Source organism: Pan paniscus, chromosome 6 (genome assembly GCF_029289425.2).
Source record: "Pan paniscus chromosome 6, NHGRI_mPanPan1-v2.0_pri, whole genome shotgun sequence".
Taxonomy (NCBI): domain Eukaryota; kingdom Metazoa; phylum Chordata; class Mammalia; order Primates; family Hominidae; genus Pan; species Pan paniscus.
The window spans coordinates 44,802,243-44,823,572 of NC_073255.2; the positions used below are offsets into that span (position 1 = coordinate 44,802,243).

The window sequence follows — 21,330 nt, forward strand, 5'->3', positions numbered from 1 at the left end:
TTTAGGGGTCCAAGCTGGGCAAATCCCCTTGGCACAAAACTGGGAATCCTACAATAAATTTGTATCTTTTGTTTTTAAGTATGCAGGAAGCAGGCGGTCAATGCCTCTGGGAGCAAGGATCCTTTTCCACAGTGTGTTCTATGCCGGGGGCTTTGCCATTGTGTATTACCTCATTCAAAGTAAGTATCCTGCTAGCCGCCTGCGGCCTGACCTCCTCCTAGCCTGCTCCTGCTCCTCCATCAGAGGAAATACTTGAGATGCTTTCTTTAGATTAGAGAAAGGAGGAGAGGGTGATTTTAAAGGCTAGTCCACCATTTCATTGGCTATAGCTTCCTCTGTATCCTGTAATCTCAGTTTTTCCAGGAGCAACGAGTACAAATAAAAGGACCAGGACTAATTTGCATAAGAAGCCTAGCAAAGCACGATGGGCTTTCAGTCCAGTGCACACACAGGGGCTCCATCAAGATTCTGAGATTATATAAAGAAGGGACAGAGGGAAGGGGAATACCAGATGGTTCACAGGTGGGGAAAGCTGTGGCTGTGCGTCCAGCATTGTCAGCCTTTTTTTGCACTTTCATTCTCTGCTGTTGATTTAATGGAGGAGGGACCATGAGCAAAGAACTCTGGCAGGGGCAGAAAATAAAAGCAGAGACCACGATGGCAAAATCCCGACAGATGCCGCTTCCAGCCCCACTGCACTCAAATTTGAATTTGTAAAGACAGGCCACAATTACTGTCAGCAGCCAGGACATTTAAGGTCATTTTAATGCTACTGGTGGCAAAGCGGCAGCAGTTTTTTCTAGACTGGCTTTTTTAAGGCTCCTTTATCCCCACCCAGCTTGGCTCGTCATCCGCTCTGCAACATTTTCACTTCTTCCCAGGATGTGAGTGTCACCAGCAGACAAGCAAACAGGCTCCAGTGTCCTCTCCAGCCTTTCTGCACCATCCTGCAGAGTTGGTGGAGTTGCAGAGTCTGGAGGGGGCCTGAGATGAGCGTTCCCAGGAATGATTCAGACTGAATAATTTGGCCTCCTCTTCCCTCTGCCAAAGGGTCAGGGGCAGGACATGAGAGGGATGGGTGCACTTTTGGGTCACGGTTCAGCTTTCTGGTGTGACAGCCTTTCTCCCTTAGGAGGCTGCTAAGTCGGTGAGACCTGGGCACAGCAGCCGACTGCCTGGGTTGAATGGTTGAATCTCGGCTCCAGCTCTTGACCAGCTATGTGGCCTTATGGGGGAGTCTGTCACCTTTCTGGGCATTAGTTACCTTATTGGTGTGATGTGTGGTAATGTTAGTGCTTGTGTATGAGGTGAGAATTGAATCTCACAACACGAGAGCTGTTGAACATTGTGAGATGTGTGGAATATTGAGAACAGTGCCTAGCCATAGAAATCACTCAATAATGATTAGCTGTCTGGACACAGCTTCTGTCCCTTCTTTTCCTGTCATGGCTGGCACCGTGTTCATGCTTGTGGTATTCCCTGTATCCCTATTCCTGGGAAGCAGCCCAGGAGGGGGATTCCCTTGGCCTCTCCAGGGTCAGGTCACCTTTCCCTTCATTAGTGTGATGGGACCTTCAGAAGAGAAGCACTTTCTGCGGCCAAACTGAACACCCTGCTTGGGAAGCCTGCCTCTGCTCCCTCCTTTGGGCAGCTGATTATTAGAACTTACAGCTTCAGGGAGGTGCTGCCCGGAGTTCCCAGGTAGCCTGTGGGCTCAGAAGGATTCCTGAGACTGAGAGCAGTTTGAGTTGAAATGTTGGCTTAAATCTCGATGAATGAACATTTTCATATCCTGTTTCTTGGCCTGAGGTTTTTGTTGTTAATGTTGTGGTCTTTCTATTTTATGTCTCAACTTAGTGCAACAGGCAGTGTTTAGAAGTCAGGTATCATGGATTCTGGCCTCGGCTTTGCCATGGACCAGCTGTGTCACTTTGAATAAGTCATGGAATCATAGTAGGACTTTAGAGCAAACTTAGAGACTTGAGAGGAAACTTAAAGAGCTGACCAAACCCCTTAGGTGTCGAAATAAGGCAATGAGTGAGGGTAGAAATGAGGTGAAGCAGAAAGGGTCTGCATGAGGTCAAGGCCCAAGGTCATCTGTACATCCCTGCAAAACACTGCCTGCCTGTGCTTTGGTTTTTGAGTCTGTAAAATGGACAGTTTAGCGTAGATGGTCTTAATTATTCGTCCATCCACAGATTTCACGTTTCTGTTTCTACCCTGTACGTCAATTGTATTAATTTTCTGTGTAGTAGATTCTACCTGACCAAGTTCAATAAAGAAAATAAGTGTGTCTTTCGTCCTTAGAGTTTCATTCCAGGGGTTTATATTACAAGTTGGCAGTGGAGCAGCTGCAGAGCCATCCCGAGGCACAGGAAGCTCTGGGCCCTCCTCTCAACATCCATTATCTCAAGCTCATCGACAGGGAAAACTTCGTGGACATTGCTGATGCCAAGGTAATGTGCTTTCCCTGCGAACCGCAGGCTGGTGCCTGCTGAAGGAGAGGAGAGTCTACTGTCTCCTGGAAAGTCCTGGAGTTAAGGATTTGGGATGGGAAAATCCACTAAGTAAAGCTAGGTTTGGCACCTTTAAAAAAAGTTTTTCTATTATGGATTTTAATGTTTATATAAAATATATTTTATATTATAGATATTTCTATATATTTTTCTTCCATTCTGGGGAATTGATGTGGCAGGGAATGCAGTGGGTATGCTGATGTCGCCATCTTGAATTGAAGGTAGTAGAGAAATGACCAGTGGTGGTTTGCTGCCATGTTGGCTTTGATAGCTCTCAGCACTTTGGGAGGCTGAGGTAAGAGGATTGCTTGAGCCCTGGAGTTTGAAACCAGCCTGGGCAACACAGCAAGACCCTCTCTCTCTCTCTCTCTCTCTCTGTCTCTCTGCCTGCCTGTCTATCTATCTATTTATCTATCTATCTATCTTTAATCTATTTATCTATAATTTAGCCAGGCGTGATAGTGCACACCTATAATCCCAGCTACCCAGGAGGCTGAAGCAGGAAGATCGCTTGAACCCAGGAGTTGGAGGCTGCAATGAGTTATGATCATGTCACTGCACTCCACCCTGGGTGACAGAGTGAAATTGTCTGTAAAATTAAAAAAAGAGAGAAATGCATCTATATCCAGTCAGTGCTCATTCAAATGTACCCAACTCTTTTAAACTTTGATTTTTAAAGTGTATTTATTTACATTGCTTCCACAGAATACCAACCCATTTTTTTTAGCTATAACTTATCTTTTTGTACTTGATCACACTCACTTGCATGTAAAACACATTTGTTCTGTTTAACAAACATATTTTGAGTATATGCTCTGGTTTGGGAAATGATTCTAAGCTATGTGGGGAATAGAGGTGCAGAAGGCTTTTGGGGGTTTACAGTTGAAAATTCCTGAGTAAGACAGGGTGAGGGAAACCCTGTCACTGTTGTGCAGGCCTAGGGGAAGTGGCTCGAGGCCTGGGAGATGGCTGTGAGGACTTTGAACGGTGGAGAGGAACACCCGGCTGAGAAGCAGCATGCCTGGGAAAGTTCATCACTGTGTCCCCTGTCAGTGTGATATGGCAGTGGAGGCACAGGTGGGCGAGGTGGGTGTGGGCAGGTAGGAGGGGCTGCGGCCACCAGGGGCCACAGTGTCATCTTAGAAGGTGTGTGCTTGACTCTGGCAGCAGAAGCCCGTAAAGTATTTGGAGGATGAGTGAGGTGATCTGACCTACATTATTTTTTGTTATTTTTAGTATGTTCTTAATGGACCCAGCTCTAATGAGACTTTTTTCTAACTACAAAAGCAATTCATGCTCTGGTATTCTGATTAAAATATTCAGTTTTAAAAGAAGGTGGATTTGTGTAGATTGGTAATGCCCAGGGACTGGCTACAGGGAGCCACCTTTAGGAGAGAGATGTGGCCACACTGGTGTGCAGTGGTGAGAGCATGAACCAGAGGTGTGGCCTGGAGAAGCAAAAGACGGATGTGAAGGCATCGTGGCATCCAAGTGACAGAACTTGGTAACAGTCATGTATCAGGAGCGGGTGGGTCAGAGGTGATGGTCCAGTGTCCAGCATGGACGTGAGTGGAAGGATGGCAGCGACACTGCGTGAGAGAGGACATCCTGGAGGAGGAGCACAGGGAAGGGCTGGGCATGTGTGGAGTGCTCACTCTGTGCCAGGCCACCGGATTGCTCCCATGGTGTGGCGGAGCCTGTCTGTTGCTTCCTTGCCTTTGGTCACTTGGCTAGACCCCAGCAATCCTGAGAACTTGGAAAAGCCAGTGGGTAGGTCTGGCTGTTGCGTTTCTCTCAGCACAGAGCCCAGCTGTAGCGCTGAGGAATTGTGTGCCAAAGGCGCCTTTGCTGGGGCTGGTTGATGCAGCATCCATGATCTGGTGCTCCAGGAACCCCAGTGAGAGTAGGGTAAGGCCATGGTGGTTTTGGTGGGAGCTTTGTCCTGTCCAGCTTTCACTTTGGCCCCAGTGGTGCTGAGAGGGCGCCTTCCTGGGCTTCCCCACATCCCTGGGGCCTTGGCCATGCTGTGACTATGTTGGTTGTGGTGCTAGGTTCTGGCTTCTACTGCGGCCAAATGCTGTGACTCTGCAGTGACAGGAGTTCAGAGTCTGCTGCATCATGGCCACCTGGAGCCTCAGTGCATGCCTTCCAATTTGTGGACTATTTTTGACATTCTGTCAGGGTCCTTTCTTTATAATCAGCGGTTTGTGAGGATGCCTGTATACAGCATATGCCCTCTTATCCCAAATTCCTTTATTTGCAGTTTTTACAGTTTTTCCAGAGGTGAGATGTTTCAGTTGTTCATGAAGTAATTGTCATACATTGGGATTTTTTCCCAAGTATGTGTGTGAGATAGTCACCAGTGACCAACACTTTGCTTTACCAGAACTCCTGCTTTAATCTTTGGCAAGGTCTGGCTGGTGAAGGAACCAACCTGTAAAGTGTCACATCTACCCACGGAAGCACAGCTGCCCACAGTTCAGACATTGGCCCCTCAGAGTTTGCTCTTCTTCAGAATCCTTCTTGCTTCTGCCCATTTCTTTCTCCTTCCTTTTTAAATTTTTTTTAAAGCATCCAGAGATGCTCAGTGTATACTCTGTTGCTTAATTCTATAATTTCCAGAGAAAAGCTGTAGCTTGACTCAAACAGTGGGACCCTGAAAATTTGTTCTTTTTTAAAATTTTTTCTTGAGATGGAACCTTGCTCTGTTACCCAGACTGGAGTACAGTGGTGTGATCTTGGCACACTGCAGCCTCCACCTCCCAGGTTCAAGCGATTCTCCTGCCTCACTCTCCTGAGTAGCTGGGACTAAAGGTGTGCGCCACCATGCCCGGCTAAGTGTTTGTATTTCTAGTAGAGATGGGGTTTTGCCATATTGCCCAGCTGATCTCGAACTCCTGTCCTCAAGTGATCCACCTGCCTCAGCCTCCCAAAGTGCTGGGATTACAGGCGGAAGCCACCATACCTGGCCAAAGATTTGTTCTTGAAGTGTGACTAGGTGACTGCCTATTCACCTGAGTTATGGAGCCATGTTCCAAATCTTGTGCCTTCCTTCAGGTGTGTTTGGAAAGCACAAATGTGTACCTCAGTAGTTTCTTCTCTTGGTGGCAATTTGGAATGGGTGGGATACTCCCCGCCCCAACTCCCTCCCCTGCCCCTGCCCCGGGAGGTATCTTTGGCCATCACCGAGGACACAGGAAGGCACTCTGGGAGATGCCTGTCTCATGACGGGCTTCCTTATTAACTGTGCCTGTGTCTCCTTCGCGAGGCTCATACCTTCTTTGGTTTTCATGAGAAACCAAAAATATTGCATTCACTGTTTTTTTTCTGAATCGGAGTGTGATCAACTGCTTACGGGCTCTCAGGCTGACTCCCTGAGCATGGGCATGGCAGCACCTGGCAGCATCCCTGTGGTACGAGCCCAGCCTGTGGTGCTGGGGATGAAGGAGAAACTGAGAACTCTGTGTTGTCTTTCTCAGACAAGCCTTCATGTATTGTATTTTCTTTAAAGCCTGTTCTTTAGGGTCCAGGTCAAAATATGTACCAATTTGCTGGCAATAGGTCCCTCTTTAAAACAGTGAATTTTTTTGGGTATTTTATTATGAAAAATTTCAAACGTACAAAAAAGACAAAAGAATTTATACTGTGAGCACCTATAGCTGGTACCTGGATTCTACAATTGGATTTTGCTCTGTTTCCATGAATCTGTATTGTTATTTTGTTGGATTACAAAGTAATTTTCAAACATCATACACATAAGCACATATATCATTAAGTAGAGTTTAATATTTGTTATGGTTCCTGGTTTTTTTTTTTTTTTTGAGGTAAAATTTACATTCTGTGAAAGGCACAAATCCAAGCGTCCTATCTGATGAGTTTTAACAAATACACCCAGTTGTGTCACTCAAGCCGTTATCTAGATGTAGATTGTTCCCAGCACCTGAATTCCCTCGTGCCCTACCCAGTGGGTCCCTTCTCACATCTTCCAGCTCCACCAGAGGCAGTCACTTTTCTTTTTTTTTAAATGGTGTTTGAAAATTACTTTGTAATCCATCAAAATAACAACAGGTTTCCAGCATAGTTTAGCCTGTTCTAGAATTTAACATAAATACTTATATACTCCTCCTGTGTAAAGCCCTTTGGCTTGGTGTGTTTTTGATACTCATCCATGTTGCTGCGTGTATCAGGAGTTTGCTCCTTTTTAACAGTGGACTTTTGAGCGATCATTGGAAGTACCCAGAGCATTGACATAGGAGTCCTCCTTGCCAAATGGAAAGACTGCCATTGACCTTACCAGCCAACCAAAGAGGGGCAGGACATTTGGAAAATCAAGTGGATTCTCCAGCTGGGCTGTTAGAAAAGAACTCACTTCTGTGGAGAATCACTGGATTTTATAGGCTTAGCTCTAGAAAGCATCATTTTGTCATCTTCTGAAATGACAATAATTATCCAATTACATCTCTCCTTTCTGTCATTTTACACCCACAGTTGAAGATTCCTGTCTCTGGATCCAAGTCAGAGGGCCTTCTCTACGTCCACTCATCCAGAGGTGGCCCCTTTCAGAGGTATCCTGGGAAGGTGACGGCAGTGGGGGAGCGGGAGGAAGACTTCCTGATGAAAGCAACCCCAACTCCGTTTTCATTTGTTGTTAAATTACTGTGGGCATAGGAAGAATTATTTTTTAAGCTTGAAGCTGAAAGCTTCGTGGCCTGGGCAGCAAGCCAGTACTGCGGCTCTTAGCTGAGTCCAGTTTATCCATACAGTCTACTGAATTGCCCTCTCCTTATGCCGTTGAATTTGTAAAACTTTCCAGTTATAGTGATCTAGGTCTATCATAATTTGATGCTATGTTACAGCTTCTCACTTGACTGCCTCAATTGTTATAAATGAATAAAGGGCATGGACTCTTGTTCCAGAATTTATTCATCACATTCTTTGCATAAGCTCTCCACCCCTTAATTGGCTTTGCTTGTCTGGTTGCCAATAGCTACATCCACTCACTTCCCCCACGGGAAGCCTCTCTCATAGATGTTTGCTGTTTAGCCAGGCTGTGTTTTAATTCCCAAGGACAAAAGGAGCAGGAGGCCCCACCTAGCTCACCCTGGGCTCACTGACCTCTGAGCCTGGGATTAGTGTACAAGCTGGCTGGATTCCATGCCAGGAACTGAAGGTCACTGTGAATTAGGAAATGAGAAATAAACTGCTCCTTCTTCCTGATGTCCCTTCCATTCGCCTGTCAGTCATTGTTAAGCCTGCCTTGAAGTCGAAGCTGGTTAAATAATGAGAGCCCATGGTAGAATGTTAAAAATTGTGTTGACACAGCACTCGCACAAAATAATGTTTAAAAAAATTTAAGGCATTATTCAAAACAACTGCTTTCCGCGCCCCTTTTTTTGACTACGGCTGTTGCCTCAGCCTTCATAGATAAGAGATACTATACTTTTGGTTTCTCTCAGGTGGCACCTTGACGAGGTCTTTTTAGAGCTCAAGGATGGTCAGCAGATTCCTGTGTTCAAGCTCAGTGGGGAAAACGGTGATGAAGTGAAAAAGGAGTAGAGACGACCCAGAAGACCCAGCTTGCTTCTAGTCCATCCTTCCCTCATCTCTACCATATGGCCACTGGGGTGGTGGCCCATCTCAGTGACAGACACTCCTGCAACCCAGTTTTCCAGCCACCAGTGGGATGATGGTATGTGCCAGCACATGGTAATTTTGGTGTAATTCTAACTTGGGCACAACGAATGCTATTTGTCATTTTTAAACTGAATCCGAAAGAAACTCCTATTATAAATTTAAGATAATGTAATGTATTTGAAAGTGCTTTGTATAAAAAAGCACATGATAAAAGGAATCAGAATTAATAAAATGTTTGTTGATCTTTGCTAGTTCTCATTTCTTTCCTTTCTCTTCCTCTTCCTTTCCCCTGGAATTTTCAGTCCTCATTACAAAGCCTGAAGCTTAGTAGTACTGAAGGGATTTTTTCTAAATTATTGACCTGAGAATGATGAGGAAGACCACTTTGGTTTTTCACTCTACCTTGAATTCATGTTGTTAAGTAGCTTGTGGACATTATCTATCAATCACTTTGGAATATTTTGTTTGCTTTGCTTTTATTTATTTCTATTTCAGACACCAACCATCTGCCCAGTTGAAGATTTGCAAAATAATTGTTTTTATTCCAAACATTTTGAAAGCTTAGAAAATTTATATGTGTACATATACATATAAAGTTAACTTAGGAAAGTTAGTTTGAAGCTAACAGCGTCTGGCTGGGTGTGGTGGCCCATGCCTGTACTCCCAGCAATTTGGGAGGCCAAGGCAGGCGGATCACCTGAGGTCAGGAGTTTGAGACCAGCCTGGCCAACATGGTGAAACCTCGTCTCTACTGAAAATACAAAAAAATTAGCCGGGCGTGGTGGCGGGCGCCTGTAATCCCAGCTACCTGGGAGGCTGAGGTGGGAGAATTGCTTGAATCCAGGAGGCAGAGGCTGCAGTGAGCCAAGATTTCACCACTGCACTCCAGCCTGGGCAACAAGAGCAAAACTCTGTCTCAGAAAAAAAAAAAAAAAAAAAAAAGGAAAGAAAAAGAAGGGAAAGGGAAGGAAAGGAAAAAGAAAGCTAATAGGTTCTTATCCATCTGCTTTCCAAACAACTTAACCGCATGTTAGATAATTGTATTCTTAGGTTTTATTAGTCTTATAAGGAAACATATTATAAAGCAAAAGAACTTCCTTCTGGGCACCAGAGCCTACAAAAACAGAAATCTGGTATCTGCTTTGAAAAGGTCAGTTTAACCCTCTTAGCATTAGCAGGCTTAATGCCATTGTGGTTGTCTACAATGAAGGACAGCCATGAGCTCTCTTCCTACATTCTTAATATTCATTGAAGAGAAGCCTCTCAGAAAAAAAAAAAAAAAAAAAAGAGCTTAAACATGCTAGTAGAGCATGAGGTCTTCAGTTGTTACAAGTTATCTCTATTCTGGAGTTGTTTCTTTAAAAACATATTTGTGTGTTCTTTGAGTAGATTATACAGTGAAAAGTGTCTCCCTGAGAGCACTTTTGTCAGTGTGTTCAGATAAATATTCCAATCTCTACAGTCTTTTAAAATAAATGGCAGAGCACTGTACAGGTTTGTGCTTTTGCTCTTTAAGTTACACACTGTCCTACTGTCTATATGTTGTGAGTTTATGTGGTGCTTCCTATCTGTCTGTTCTCTGACAACTTTTACTTTATCTTAGTGTTTGAATTTTGTTTCTTTGCTATGGCCAAATTATAGAAAACCAGGGCTTAGGTTGGCCATCTGTTCTGAAGTAAAAGTAAGTGTAGAGTTTGAATTAATGGAGAGGCTTTTCTAATCCACCTGATAGGAAATAGTATTATGTAGTGAAGAGCTCCTTGATTTCTATTTGAAACCCGCTATCTTGGGTATTTTTTCTGTTCACATTTACTTCCTGTGCACTTAATGCCTTTATGGGTGATTCTGAACAGGCTGGAACTTCATCACTGCAGTAGACACTGTCTTTCCTGTTCTTTGAGGATAGCAGTGATGTACACTTGCAGTCCACTGTTTCCTGTATATCCATTCATCACTGTGACTCAGCCATCGACTCCACTAACTACCTTAATGATGTCTTGGATAATGCATCAGAGGAAAAGGTGACTTTTTGAGGAAGGGCCCCCAGTATATCCCATAAAGAGACAGGATAGCCCAGAGACCAGAGAAAGGGGTTTCCTAGAATTATACAAACTGTAGACTTGTAAAGACTGCAGGAGAGGGATCACAGCCAGCAAATGGTAGCGTGACTCCTATGTGCTTTACTGTAGAAGAGGCTGCAGGGCCTCCACCCACAAGTTCCTTACCAGCTAGTGTGCTGGGTGTATGGGCAGGGGTTGTGGAGAGTATTATAATACTGTGCCAAAAGAATTTCAAGCTGTGCTGCTGAAAATGATGTAGAAAAGAGAGATATCAGTTAGGGGGAATCTAAGAGGCTGTCCGGAGGCAGTAGTGTCCCTGTGGGCCTTGAAATCCAAGATTTTGATAAGCAGACATGATGGAGAGCACAACATGCAAGTGGAAAGCACAACATGAAAAAGGCCCCAGAGCGGGCAGAATGGGAGCTGTGCTCCAGAAATCAGAAGCCCAGTTTGGACAGCGTGTAGATGAGTGCAGGTAAAGTAAAAGAGAGGCCTGGAAAGGTAGGTTGGCCACAGTGTGTGAATGCCAGTGTTGACATTTTGCATACAATTTGTGGCCATCAAAGATTTGGGGGTAAGCACATGATTCTACTGTTAATGAAGGTTTCAGAGATTGTGCTGAATGTGTACTGACAAGACCTGTATGACTTTCAAGTAAGTCAGTCAGTCACAGAGTTTACTGTCTTTGTTCAATTTTCCTAGAATTAGCCTCCTCTTGCCTGCAAACATTCCCTATTCACCAACCCAAGGACTTGATAATACCTGATAAGGTTTTATTGCTGAGTTTAGGTAAAATTTGTATACAGGAACAGTGACACTAAAATTATATATACACAAAACAGCCAGAACTTAACAATAGTTCCTTCTGTCCTCTGGCCACCAGCAAGGCCAGGGAAATGCTCAAGAAGCGGCAGTTCTGAAGGGTTTTCCCAAAGCAAGCAGCTTTGGAAGTGGCTTTAGGCCACTTGACTCTGGCGTTTTCAGTTTGTCCATCTGAAAACTATGAATAAATATTTACCAATCACTTGCCTTACAGGTGAGACAATGTTTATACTGCTCATTGGGATGCTTGGGCAAAAGATGCTGTTTACACAGGAGGCTCAATGATGGGGGCAGTCAAGAAAGAGGTGGGAGGGTGATAGGAAAACCTCCAGTCTCCACCCACTAGAAGATTCTCACCTCCTTAGTAATGCGCTCCTGGTTCAGGCATGTTTTTTGGCAGAGTTCCTGAGTTGAAAGCACTGTCAGGAATGTGTACAGAAAAACTGCGCCCGTGTTATAATCCAGGGCAGAAAAGTAGGAAATGAAAATACTAAAAACATGCCTCTAAGACACGGGTTGGGTGCCGAAGTGAAATCTGACTTTGCAGGAGAGAGTACTTTTCATTCCTAAATTATTTTGCAAGTTTTTTTTCCCTTAGAGGAAATTTCCAAAAGGAATTTTTTTAAGGAAACTTTTTAATTGACTTATCAGATCACATGAGGTATGTTAAAAACCTATTATTAAATAATAAGCCAAGGCAGAAATTAGACCCCCTACTATACACCTAAAAGATGTAACACTTATCTTTTAACTTGAGCTACCACATCAGTCACCTTGCAGTCTTAATGACAAAAGTAATTTTTCACTTCCAAATTATTTTTATGAAACGAGAAACTATAGACCTGTCTCCCTTATGAAGGTTGATGCAAATATTCAAAATAAAATATTAGTGAACTGAATCCAGTGATATGTAGTGGTATATTGTATTATTTTTCACGAAATAGGTTGGTGCTTCTCCCTCTCAGTGCTCTTTCCTGTGGGAGGATTATACATCCCTGCCTCGTTGAACTTAGGTGTGACTGTGTGGCTTGTGAGTGGAAGTGGCATGCAGGACTTCTGAGTAAAAGTTTTAAGTGCCAGCCCTTGGTTCATGCTGTCCACTTTGCCTTCGTCCCTAAGATTGGTAATGTTCCAGATGGTGGCTACTTCAAGGGCTTGGGGGCTCGGACAGCTGACCCACAGTGGGACACGGAGCATAAGGGAGACATAAACCCTTACAAGCCCCTAAGATGGGGGGCTATTTGTTACCCCAGCTTAACCTAGTGCACCCTGCTGTTAACAGTGACTAACAGAGGTTTATTCCAGGAATGCAAAGGTGGTTCAATATCGGGAAATCCTGGAATTATTTTAACCTAAGACATGGCTTAGATCTAGGACTTAATATTCAATTGGAGAGACACACAAACCATTGATTGCAGAACATGTCCTTGGTGGTTTGACTGAGTCAATATTTATAAAATTAATTATATAAAAGTTATATTTATACGCATATATTTTATAAACTAAGCTACTTTCTAGGACCACATTGTTAGAAAATTCACTATTCAAAACAAAGTAGAAGAAACAAGAAAGAGTAGACACACTTCTCGCTATTCCTCCACTAAGTGCAGCCTGGACTTCCATAAAACAAACATCAGACTACTGTGAAAGATGAGAAGACCAAATGGCTAGGAACTTCAGTACCCAAGGAATAACACAGCATCGATTTCCCTGGGTTTTCTTTTGCCTCATATTGGGCAAATATGAGGCGCTGGAGAAACCAGTACCCCAGAAACACCAATAGGAGCCAATGGCTAAGCAAAGCCTGGTGTCTCTAGCCAAAGGATCAGGACAGGGCAACCTAGAAAGATGGAGAACTCTAAGACAGTAACTGCCCTACTCTATGCAAACACCATAGAAAAACCCGTGGCCCCAATCCCACAGCCTCATCAGCAAAAGCCAAGTGGGGAGCCTAGACCTTCTCCTTTGCCTGTTGTAATGAGGCCTCCCCATCCCCTGCTGGAGCAGTGTCAGAGCTAGCCCAGCAGAGAGCTTGGGACATCTATCCCTGCAGGATGGTAATGAGGCCAACCCCCACAGTGTCAGTGGAGGCCATGTTGGGAGCTTAGACTTTTACCCTGACCCAGGAGGAACAACTCCCCCCACTCCCATGGTATCAGTGGGACCCACGTGTTCTAGCGGGAAGCTGCACTTAGCCACCCCTCCCCCTGCCTGTATTCAAAGGGACTCAGTAGTGAGCCTGAACCATCAACCCCACCACATGCCCCCGTCACCCACTTGGGTGGTGTCAGAGTAGACCTACGAAAACATGATTCAAACAAGGTCCAGCGTCTCAAACCCAAATGGGCAGAATAGAACAGAAAGCCATGCTCTTATGCCAAGAACCAGGCAAATGTCAACCTGAATGAGAAGAGAGAGTTAACAGACACCAACACCAAGATAACACAGATTTTAGAATTATCTGACAAGGATTTTGAAGCAGCCATCATTTAAAAAAAAGATTCGGTGAGCAATCATGAACATGCTTGGAATAAATGAAAAAAATAGGACGTCTTAGAAGATGGCAGAATCAAATGGAAATTTTAGAATTGAGAAGAGTAAATGAAACAAAAATCTCACTGGATGGGTTAAACAGCAGAATGAGGAGTAAAGAGAAAACAATCACTGAATTTAAAGATGAAATAAAAATCTGAGCGGAGAAAACAGACTGCAATTGGTACCTGTGGGCCTCTAGCTAAAGACCTAACATATGAATCATGGCTCTAAGAAAGAGGAGAGGGAGGGTGGGGCTGAAAAAGTATTTGAAAAAAAAAATGGCTGAGAGTTTACAAATTTGTCAAAAACAAATGAACCTTTTATAGGCGTATATACCTAGTTTCATTGTGTTTTACTTTATTACACTTTGCAGATGCTGTGTTTTTTACAAATTGTGGGTTTGTGGCGACTGTCGAGCAAGTCTTTTGGTGCCACTTTTTCAACAGCTTGTGCTCACTTTGTGTCTGTGTCACATTTGGTAATTCTCACAATACTTCAGACTTTTAAATTACTCTGTTATGGAGAGCTGTGATCAGTGATCTTTGATGTTACTATTGTAATTGTTTTGGGCACCATGAACCTCACCCACATAAGATGGTGAACTTAATTGATAAATGTGTGTGTTCTGACTGCTCCACTAATTGGCCATTCCCTCGTCTTTCTCCCACTTTTCAGGCCTCCCTATTCCCTGAGACACAACAGTATTGAAATTGGGCCAATTAATAACCCCACAGTGGCCTCTCACTAAATGTGAGAGGTGAGGAAGCTGCAGGAGAAAATTTGAAGCTAGCAGTGTTCATGAGATGTAAGTAAAGAAGCCATCTCCATAAAAGTACAATGTGACACAGCAAATGTTGATGGAGAAGCTGTAGAAGTTACACAGAAGATCTAGCTTGGACCATCGATGAAAGTGGCTACACTAAACAACAGATTTTAAATGTAGATAAAACAGATTTTATTGGAAAAAGATGCCATCTAGGACTTTCATAGTTAGAAAAACTCAATGCCTGGATTCAAAGGACAAGCTGACTCTTGTCAGGGGCTAGTGCAGCTGTGACTTTCAGTTAAAGCCAATGCCCATGGACTATTCTGAAAATCCCAGGGCCCTTAAGATATGCTGTATAAACGCAACAACAAAGCCTGGATGACGTTGGGTCTGTTTACAGCCTGGTCTACTGAGTAAGCCCACTGTTGAGACCTAGTGCTCAGAAAAAATAGATTTCTTTCAAAATATGGCTGGGTGCAGTGGCTCACACCTGTAATCCCAGCACTTTGGGAGGCTGGAGCGGGTGGATTGCTTGACGCCAGGAGTTCAAGACCAGCCTGGGCAACATGGTGAAACCCTGTCTCAAAAAACAAATCAAAAAACCAAAATATTGCTACTCATTAACAATGCACCTGGTTACCCAAGAGCTCTGATGGAGATGTACAAGGAGATGAATACTGTTTTCATGCCTGCTAACACAGTATCCATTCTGCTGCCGATAGATCAAGGAGTACTTTTGACTTTCAAAACTTATTATTTAAGAAATACATTTTGTGGTTTCTCTGATGGTTCTGGGCAGTCAGTTCAAAACCTTCTGGAAAGGATTCACCATTCTAGATGCCATCAAGAGCATTCAATTCACGGGAGGAGGTCAAAATATCAACATTAATTGGAATTTGGAAGAAATCGATTCCAATCCTCATGGAGGACTTGGAGGGTTTCAAGACTTCAGAGGAGGAAAGAACTGTAGATGGGCTGAAAATAGCAAGAGAACTAGAAGTGGAGGGGCCTAGAGATGTGACCGAATTGCTGTAATCTCAGGATCAAACTTGTATGGATGAGAAGTTCCTTCTCATGGACGAGCAAAGAAGGTGATTTCTTGAAATGGAATCTACTCCTGGTGACGATGCTATGAACATTGTTGAAATGACAAAAGATTTAGAATATTCCATAAACTTAGCTGTGGCCAGGGTTTGAGAGGATTGACTCCTAATTTTGAAAAGTTCTACTGTGGGTAAATGCTGTCAAACAGCATTGCATGCTACAGAGGAATCTTTCATGAAAGAGTTAATAAATGCAGCAAACTTCACTGTTGTCTTACTTTAAGAAATTGCCACAGTCACTGCAGGCTTCAGCAACTTATCTTTTCCTACCCTCCTCTCGCATTTAAAAGTACTTTTAAATTAATGTATGTACATTATTTTTAGGCATAACACTGCTGCTCATTTAAAAAAACTACAGTATGAACCATGTTATATGCAGTGGAAAGCCAAAAACTTCATGTGACTTACTTGCTTGTATTTGGTTTATTGCAGTGGTCTGGAACTGAAAGTGATGGGTATTTCTGAGTTATGCCTGTATTTAAGAAGCTGAGTGAAACCCAAAGAAGTCCATGATAGGACAGACTTCTGAAAACTAAAGAGAAAAAAGCTTGAAAGCATCAAGAAAGAAGTGAAATCTTAACTAGAGGGAAAAGTAACTCAGATGACAGTGGATTTCTCTCTGGAAACCATGGAGGCCAGAAGGAAGTGAGACAAGTTCTTTTAGTGCCAGAAGAACTATCAACTTGTGGCTGGGCACGGTGGCTCACGCCTGTAATCCCAGCACTTTGGGAGACCAAGGTGGGCAGATCACTTGAAGTCAGGAGTTTGAGACCAGCCTGGCCAACATGGCAAAACCCTGTCTCTACTAAAAATACAAAAATTAGCCAGGCATGGTGGCACATGCCTGTAATCTCAGCTACTTGGGAGGCTGAGGCACGAGAATTACTTGAACCCGGGAGTGGAGGTTGCAGTGAGACAAGATCCTGCCACTGCACTCCAGCCTGGGCAACAGAGCAAGACTGCCTCAAAACAAAACTCTGTCAACTCCAAATTCCTATTTGGTGAAATGATCCTTCAGGAGTGATGGGGTAATAAAAACATTCTCGGTTGATAGGAAACTAAAAGAATTTGTTGAATGAGTCTACCCTATAGACCTTGAATAGACCAACCCTAAAGGAAGTTCTTGAACCAGAAAGGAAATGTTTAAAAAAAAAAAGTTTTGGGATGTCAGGAAGAACGATGGAAACAGCAAAAATACGGGTGAATACAATAGACTTTCCTCCTTGAGTTTTCTAAATTGGTAGTGGAAGCAAAATTGTCTGACATAGATCTCAATGTACGTAGCAGGTTATGTTTAAGACAATTATAAATGGGGGGGGAGGGGACGGGCAAGAGAGTTTTCTACATTTCACTCTAACTGGTAAAATGTAGACATCAACAGATCTTTATATAGCAGTGAAGCAGTTCCATATCTCAAATGTGTTGGTAGGAAGATAAAATGGCATAAAATGATATACATTGTGCAAATATCAATTTCCTGTAGTTATGTAAAGATGTATCTGTACTGTCTTTTCAACTCCCTGTAAGTCTGTAACTACTGCGAAATCAAAAGCTTTAAAAAGTATAGGATAAAAGTATTGAATATGCTGCTTTAAAAGGGACAGGGTACAGTTTTATTGGCTTAGAGAAAAAAAGCGGGGGCAGGGATGAGGTGACAGTCCTCCTCACCTGAATAATTCCAGCTGAGGATTAAACATATCTCTTCCCAAATACTTTGATTTATCTTCTAGGTATACTTCTCTTACAATTTATTAGAAAGCTGGTTACTTAATAGAGATAACTGAAGAGATACTAATTTTCATGCAAACCCATCAAAATGTATTGAAACAGATACTTTTCTGCTGCTAACATATTTAGGAAAAATAGTTTTATTTTTAGTAAATAAAATCTCCACTTATTTCAATAAAAATGGCAAGGAGAAAATGTCATAAGATTATCCTGCCATGTAAAATAAGCTGCTCCCCAAAGGACTGTGTCAAGATTGGTTTTAAATAGAAAATATCTATTTTAAATATATTTAGATTATAATTGCCTGGGGGTTGGCAAACTTTTTCTGTAAAGGGCCAGATACTAAATACCTTAGGCTGTACAGGCCTTCAGATCTCTGTCACAACTGTTCACCCGCGCGGTGTAGTGTGAAGGCATCCACAGACAAAATGTAAACACACAGGTGTGGCTGTTCTAATAAAACCTCACCAAACAGGCAGCACAGGCCACAGTATGCTGACCTCTGCACTAGCCTCGTCTCAGGTTAACTGTCCTCTAGTTATTAAAAAAGAAACCCAAAATTAAGTTACACAAAAGTAATTTTTAAAAACTACTTTGGATGTTAAAATGGGGCCAAAGGTAGAATCCACTGAGGTAAAAGTTCTTGACGAGCAGTCAGGAAATCTGAATGATTCTGTCCTTTGTTCTGCCCATAACCAGCTGTGAGCTCTTGGGCAAATCACATATTCCCTCTGCGATTCCATTATTGCATCTCTAATCTGAAAAAGTAGAGGAGGGATTCCATCCAATTTTGTTACTATAAATTTCAGTTCAAGCAAACTTACTCCCACTGTTAACAACAAAAGTTTCAAAAGACTCATTTAAATAATTTATAACATAGTTCTGGTTAGGCATGATGAGCTAAAAATGAGAGTTGGGGTATTAAAAGCAAACAAAAAAAGCTGAAATATGAAGACTATCCAAAAAACAGCATCAAAAACCATGAAATACACAGGGATACAGTTAAAGGATATACAGGATCTCTGCACTGAAAAATGTAAAACACTGCTGAGAAAAAATGAAGTAAATGGAAAAACATGTTTATGGATTGGATGACTACTTGACTTATAGATTCAGTGAATCCTAATAAAAATCCACAAGGCTTCTTCTGGGAGTAGTTTGGTGGAAATTGACAAAATTTATTTGGAAATGCAAAGGACCTAGAATAAACAAAGCAGTTTGCAGAAGAAGAAATTAGAACGTCTGTTTTACCTGAGATCAAGACTTACCAAGTTTTGACAAAAAGATAAACAGAATGGAACAAAACTAGATCCACAGATATATATGGTCAAATGATTTTAGACCAGGCACCAAAACAGTTTAACAGTGAAAGGAGACTCTTTGACAAGTGGTGCTGGAACCACTGAATGTTCAGTAGAATGTTCAAAGGTATTTGATGCCTACCTACTTTATGGCATATAAAAATACTAATTCAAGGTGAATCACAGACCTGAATATTCGATACAACTATCATACTCCTAAGAAAAATAAGAGTATCTTCATGAGCTTGGGTAGGCAAAGACTTCTTAAAGAGCACAAAGAAAGCATTAACTGTAAAACAAAAATTCATAAATTGGATTTCACCAAAACTAAACCCTTCTTCTCATCAACAGATACTACTGAGAACAGGCAAGCTATAGAGTGGGAAAAGATATATGTGACACATAAATCTGACAATCCTTTATGTCCAGAATGCACAAAGGAGTCCTATCCAATTAAAAGGAAAAAAGGACATGAAAAGTACTGTCCATTAGTCATCAGGGAAATGCAAACTAAACCACCATGAGATACCGCCACATATCCAGAAGCATGGCTAAAATGCAACAGGTGGACAATACCAAATGTCGGCAAGGATGTAAAAAACAATCAGAGTACAATGTGCTGGCAGGAACACAAAACAGCACAATGGTTTTAGAAAACTGTTGGGCAGTTTCTTAAAAAGTTAAATATACAGCTACCATAAGACCTAGCAATTCTACTCCTAGCTTTTTAATCCAAGAGAAATGAAAACATGTCCACAAAAATCCCTGTACAAGAATATTTATAGCACATTTATAATAGCCCTACAGAAACAGCTCAGGGGTCCATGAACAGAAGGATAGCTACATAAACTATCATGCATTCAAATAGCACGACACAACAATAAAAAGGAACAAACCAGGCTGGGCATGGTGGCTCACGCCTGTAATCCCAACACTTTGGGAGGCCGAGGTGGGTGGATCACTTGAGGTCAGGAGTTCGAGACCAGCTTGACCAACATGGTGAAACCCCATGTCTACTAAAAAAAAAATACAAAAATTAGCCGGGTGTGGTGGCGCATGCCTGTAATCCCAGCTACTTGGGGAGCTGAGGCAGGAGAATCCCTTGAACCTGGGAGGTGGAGGTTGCAGTGAGCCAAGATCCCACCATTGCACTCCAGCCTGGGCAACAAGAGCAAAACTCCAGTCTCAACAACACAACACAAAACAAAACAAAAAAAAGCAACAAACTGCTGATATAAGCATCGACATAGATGAATCTCAAAGACATCATGCTGAGTTACAGAAGCCAAATGGTGCATGCTGTATGATTCCAACTACATGAGTTTGAGGATAAGGAAAACCAGTGCAACAGAACAGGAGTGTGGTTAAAGGAGTGAGTACATTTGTCAAGCCTGATGAGACTGTATGGATTTAGATCTGTACATTTCATGATATGTAAATTATATCCCCTTCTCTCCAAAACAATAGTGATTAAGGCTCTCGAGGTTAAGATCAAGGTGTTCAATCTAGCTTTTTAAATTCTGCAACAGATAGAATGGATGAGGTGGCCAATCTTGGACAATATATATAGTACATGGCTATTTTTCATTTTTATCAGTCTAATTCAAATTGAGGTGTGAGTTTAAAATGTATTTAGGATTAGTCTGCTGATGCTAGTCATCTTTCTCCTATCTATATTCATGTATGTTGGTGTCCATGGATTGGTATTTATTTTTTCTAAACAGGTATAGGCCTCTATGGACTGAGCCACGCACCACCCCCATTACATTACTGAGGACTGTAATTCACGTTCTGTCTCACATTCTCTAAGTGATCTTTATAACCCTTTAATACATTTTTCTTCCAAACTGAGGTTAGCTGGAAAAATTTAAGAGATTCAACAATGAGCATCTGTCCTTCCTCTATACCACTACTAGAGAAAGGTATTAATTACCTCCTAGTTTTCATTTGAAAACAACAAAACACAAGATCAATCAAATATCATTTCCCAGTTGATTAAAACTTATACATTTTGTACATTTCATAAACAACGTCTCATCACACCAAAATATTGTTGAATTATAGTTAAAATTGGATTTATAAACCGAGTAAACTCAATAGTACTGTTTAGTCCTTTATAAATTTGGTGATAGAAAAAAAGAAACATTAACAGCTTTAGATAAGTGTAGAGCTAGCTGGCAGTTATTAATAGATTTTATTTGGCCTAATACTATGAGGGCTCTTCATGCCCTGTTTTTATCTTATAAACCAAAAAATGCCAATACACCTTTACAAGTATATTCTGAAGGGCTTCTTAAAAAAGCACCCTATGACTCAGTATTTAAGCACAACAGCAGCTAAAGATACGCAGCAAACTGAAGTGGCCAGCTAAAAGAAAACAGATCTTTCTCACAAATACAGCAATTATATTAAATATATTTAAGCACAACAGCAGCTAAAGATACGCAGCAAACTGAAGTGGCCAGCTAAAAGAAAACAGATCTTTCTCACAAATACAGCAATTATATTAAATATATTTATTACGAGTATAAAATGGTTTTTAAAAAGCCCAAATGATTCTGATTTTAAAACTTGATGACAGATCCATCAAGTACAAACGTGTCATTCAATAGTGGTTATTTTTTCCTGGTCACCTCCTCCCTGTTTTTTCAGAGAGATAAATATTTGCCTAATACTGTGTTTAACTTCTTCCAAGACTTACCTGAGACTCAACACTGTGGCCATGGATATTCATTAAAAACTCTATCCTTCTTCCAAGACTTACCTGAGACTCAACACTGTGGCCATGGATATTCATTAAAAACTCTATCACTGTGGCACAATTTCTTCTTCTGCATTTTGGAGCTTGTTTAGGAATGCTAGGTT

At 42.0% G+C, this 21,330-nt stretch overlaps 1 protein-coding gene across 30 annotated transcripts in view; it reads left to right on the forward strand.

Annotated features, from left to right (window-relative positions):
- LOC100977063 (cytochrome c oxidase assembly factor 1 homolog) overlaps positions 1 to 21,330 on the forward strand; it is a 121,066-nt gene that overhangs the window by 81,709 nt on the left and 18,027 nt on the right. For 9 of the 30 annotated variants that reach the window (XM_055115878.3, XM_063606214.1, XM_057302854.2 and 6 more), the window contains 4 exons: positions 80 to 179; positions 2,308 to 2,456; positions 7,005 to 7,081; positions 7,973 to 8,397. In XM_055115878.3, the coding sequence (XP_054971853.1) occupies positions 80 to 179; positions 2,308 to 2,456; positions 7,005 to 7,081; positions 7,973 to 8,072 (426 nt within the window). In that variant the 3' untranslated portion in view covers positions 8,073 to 8,397. Of the gene's footprint in view, positions 1 to 79; positions 184 to 2,307; positions 2,457 to 7,004; positions 7,082 to 7,972; positions 8,398 to 14,242; positions 16,637 to 21,330 lie in introns of those variants that run through there. The other 21 variants (XR_010112741.1, XR_010112742.1, XR_010112743.1 and 18 more) reach the window with 6 other exon arrangements.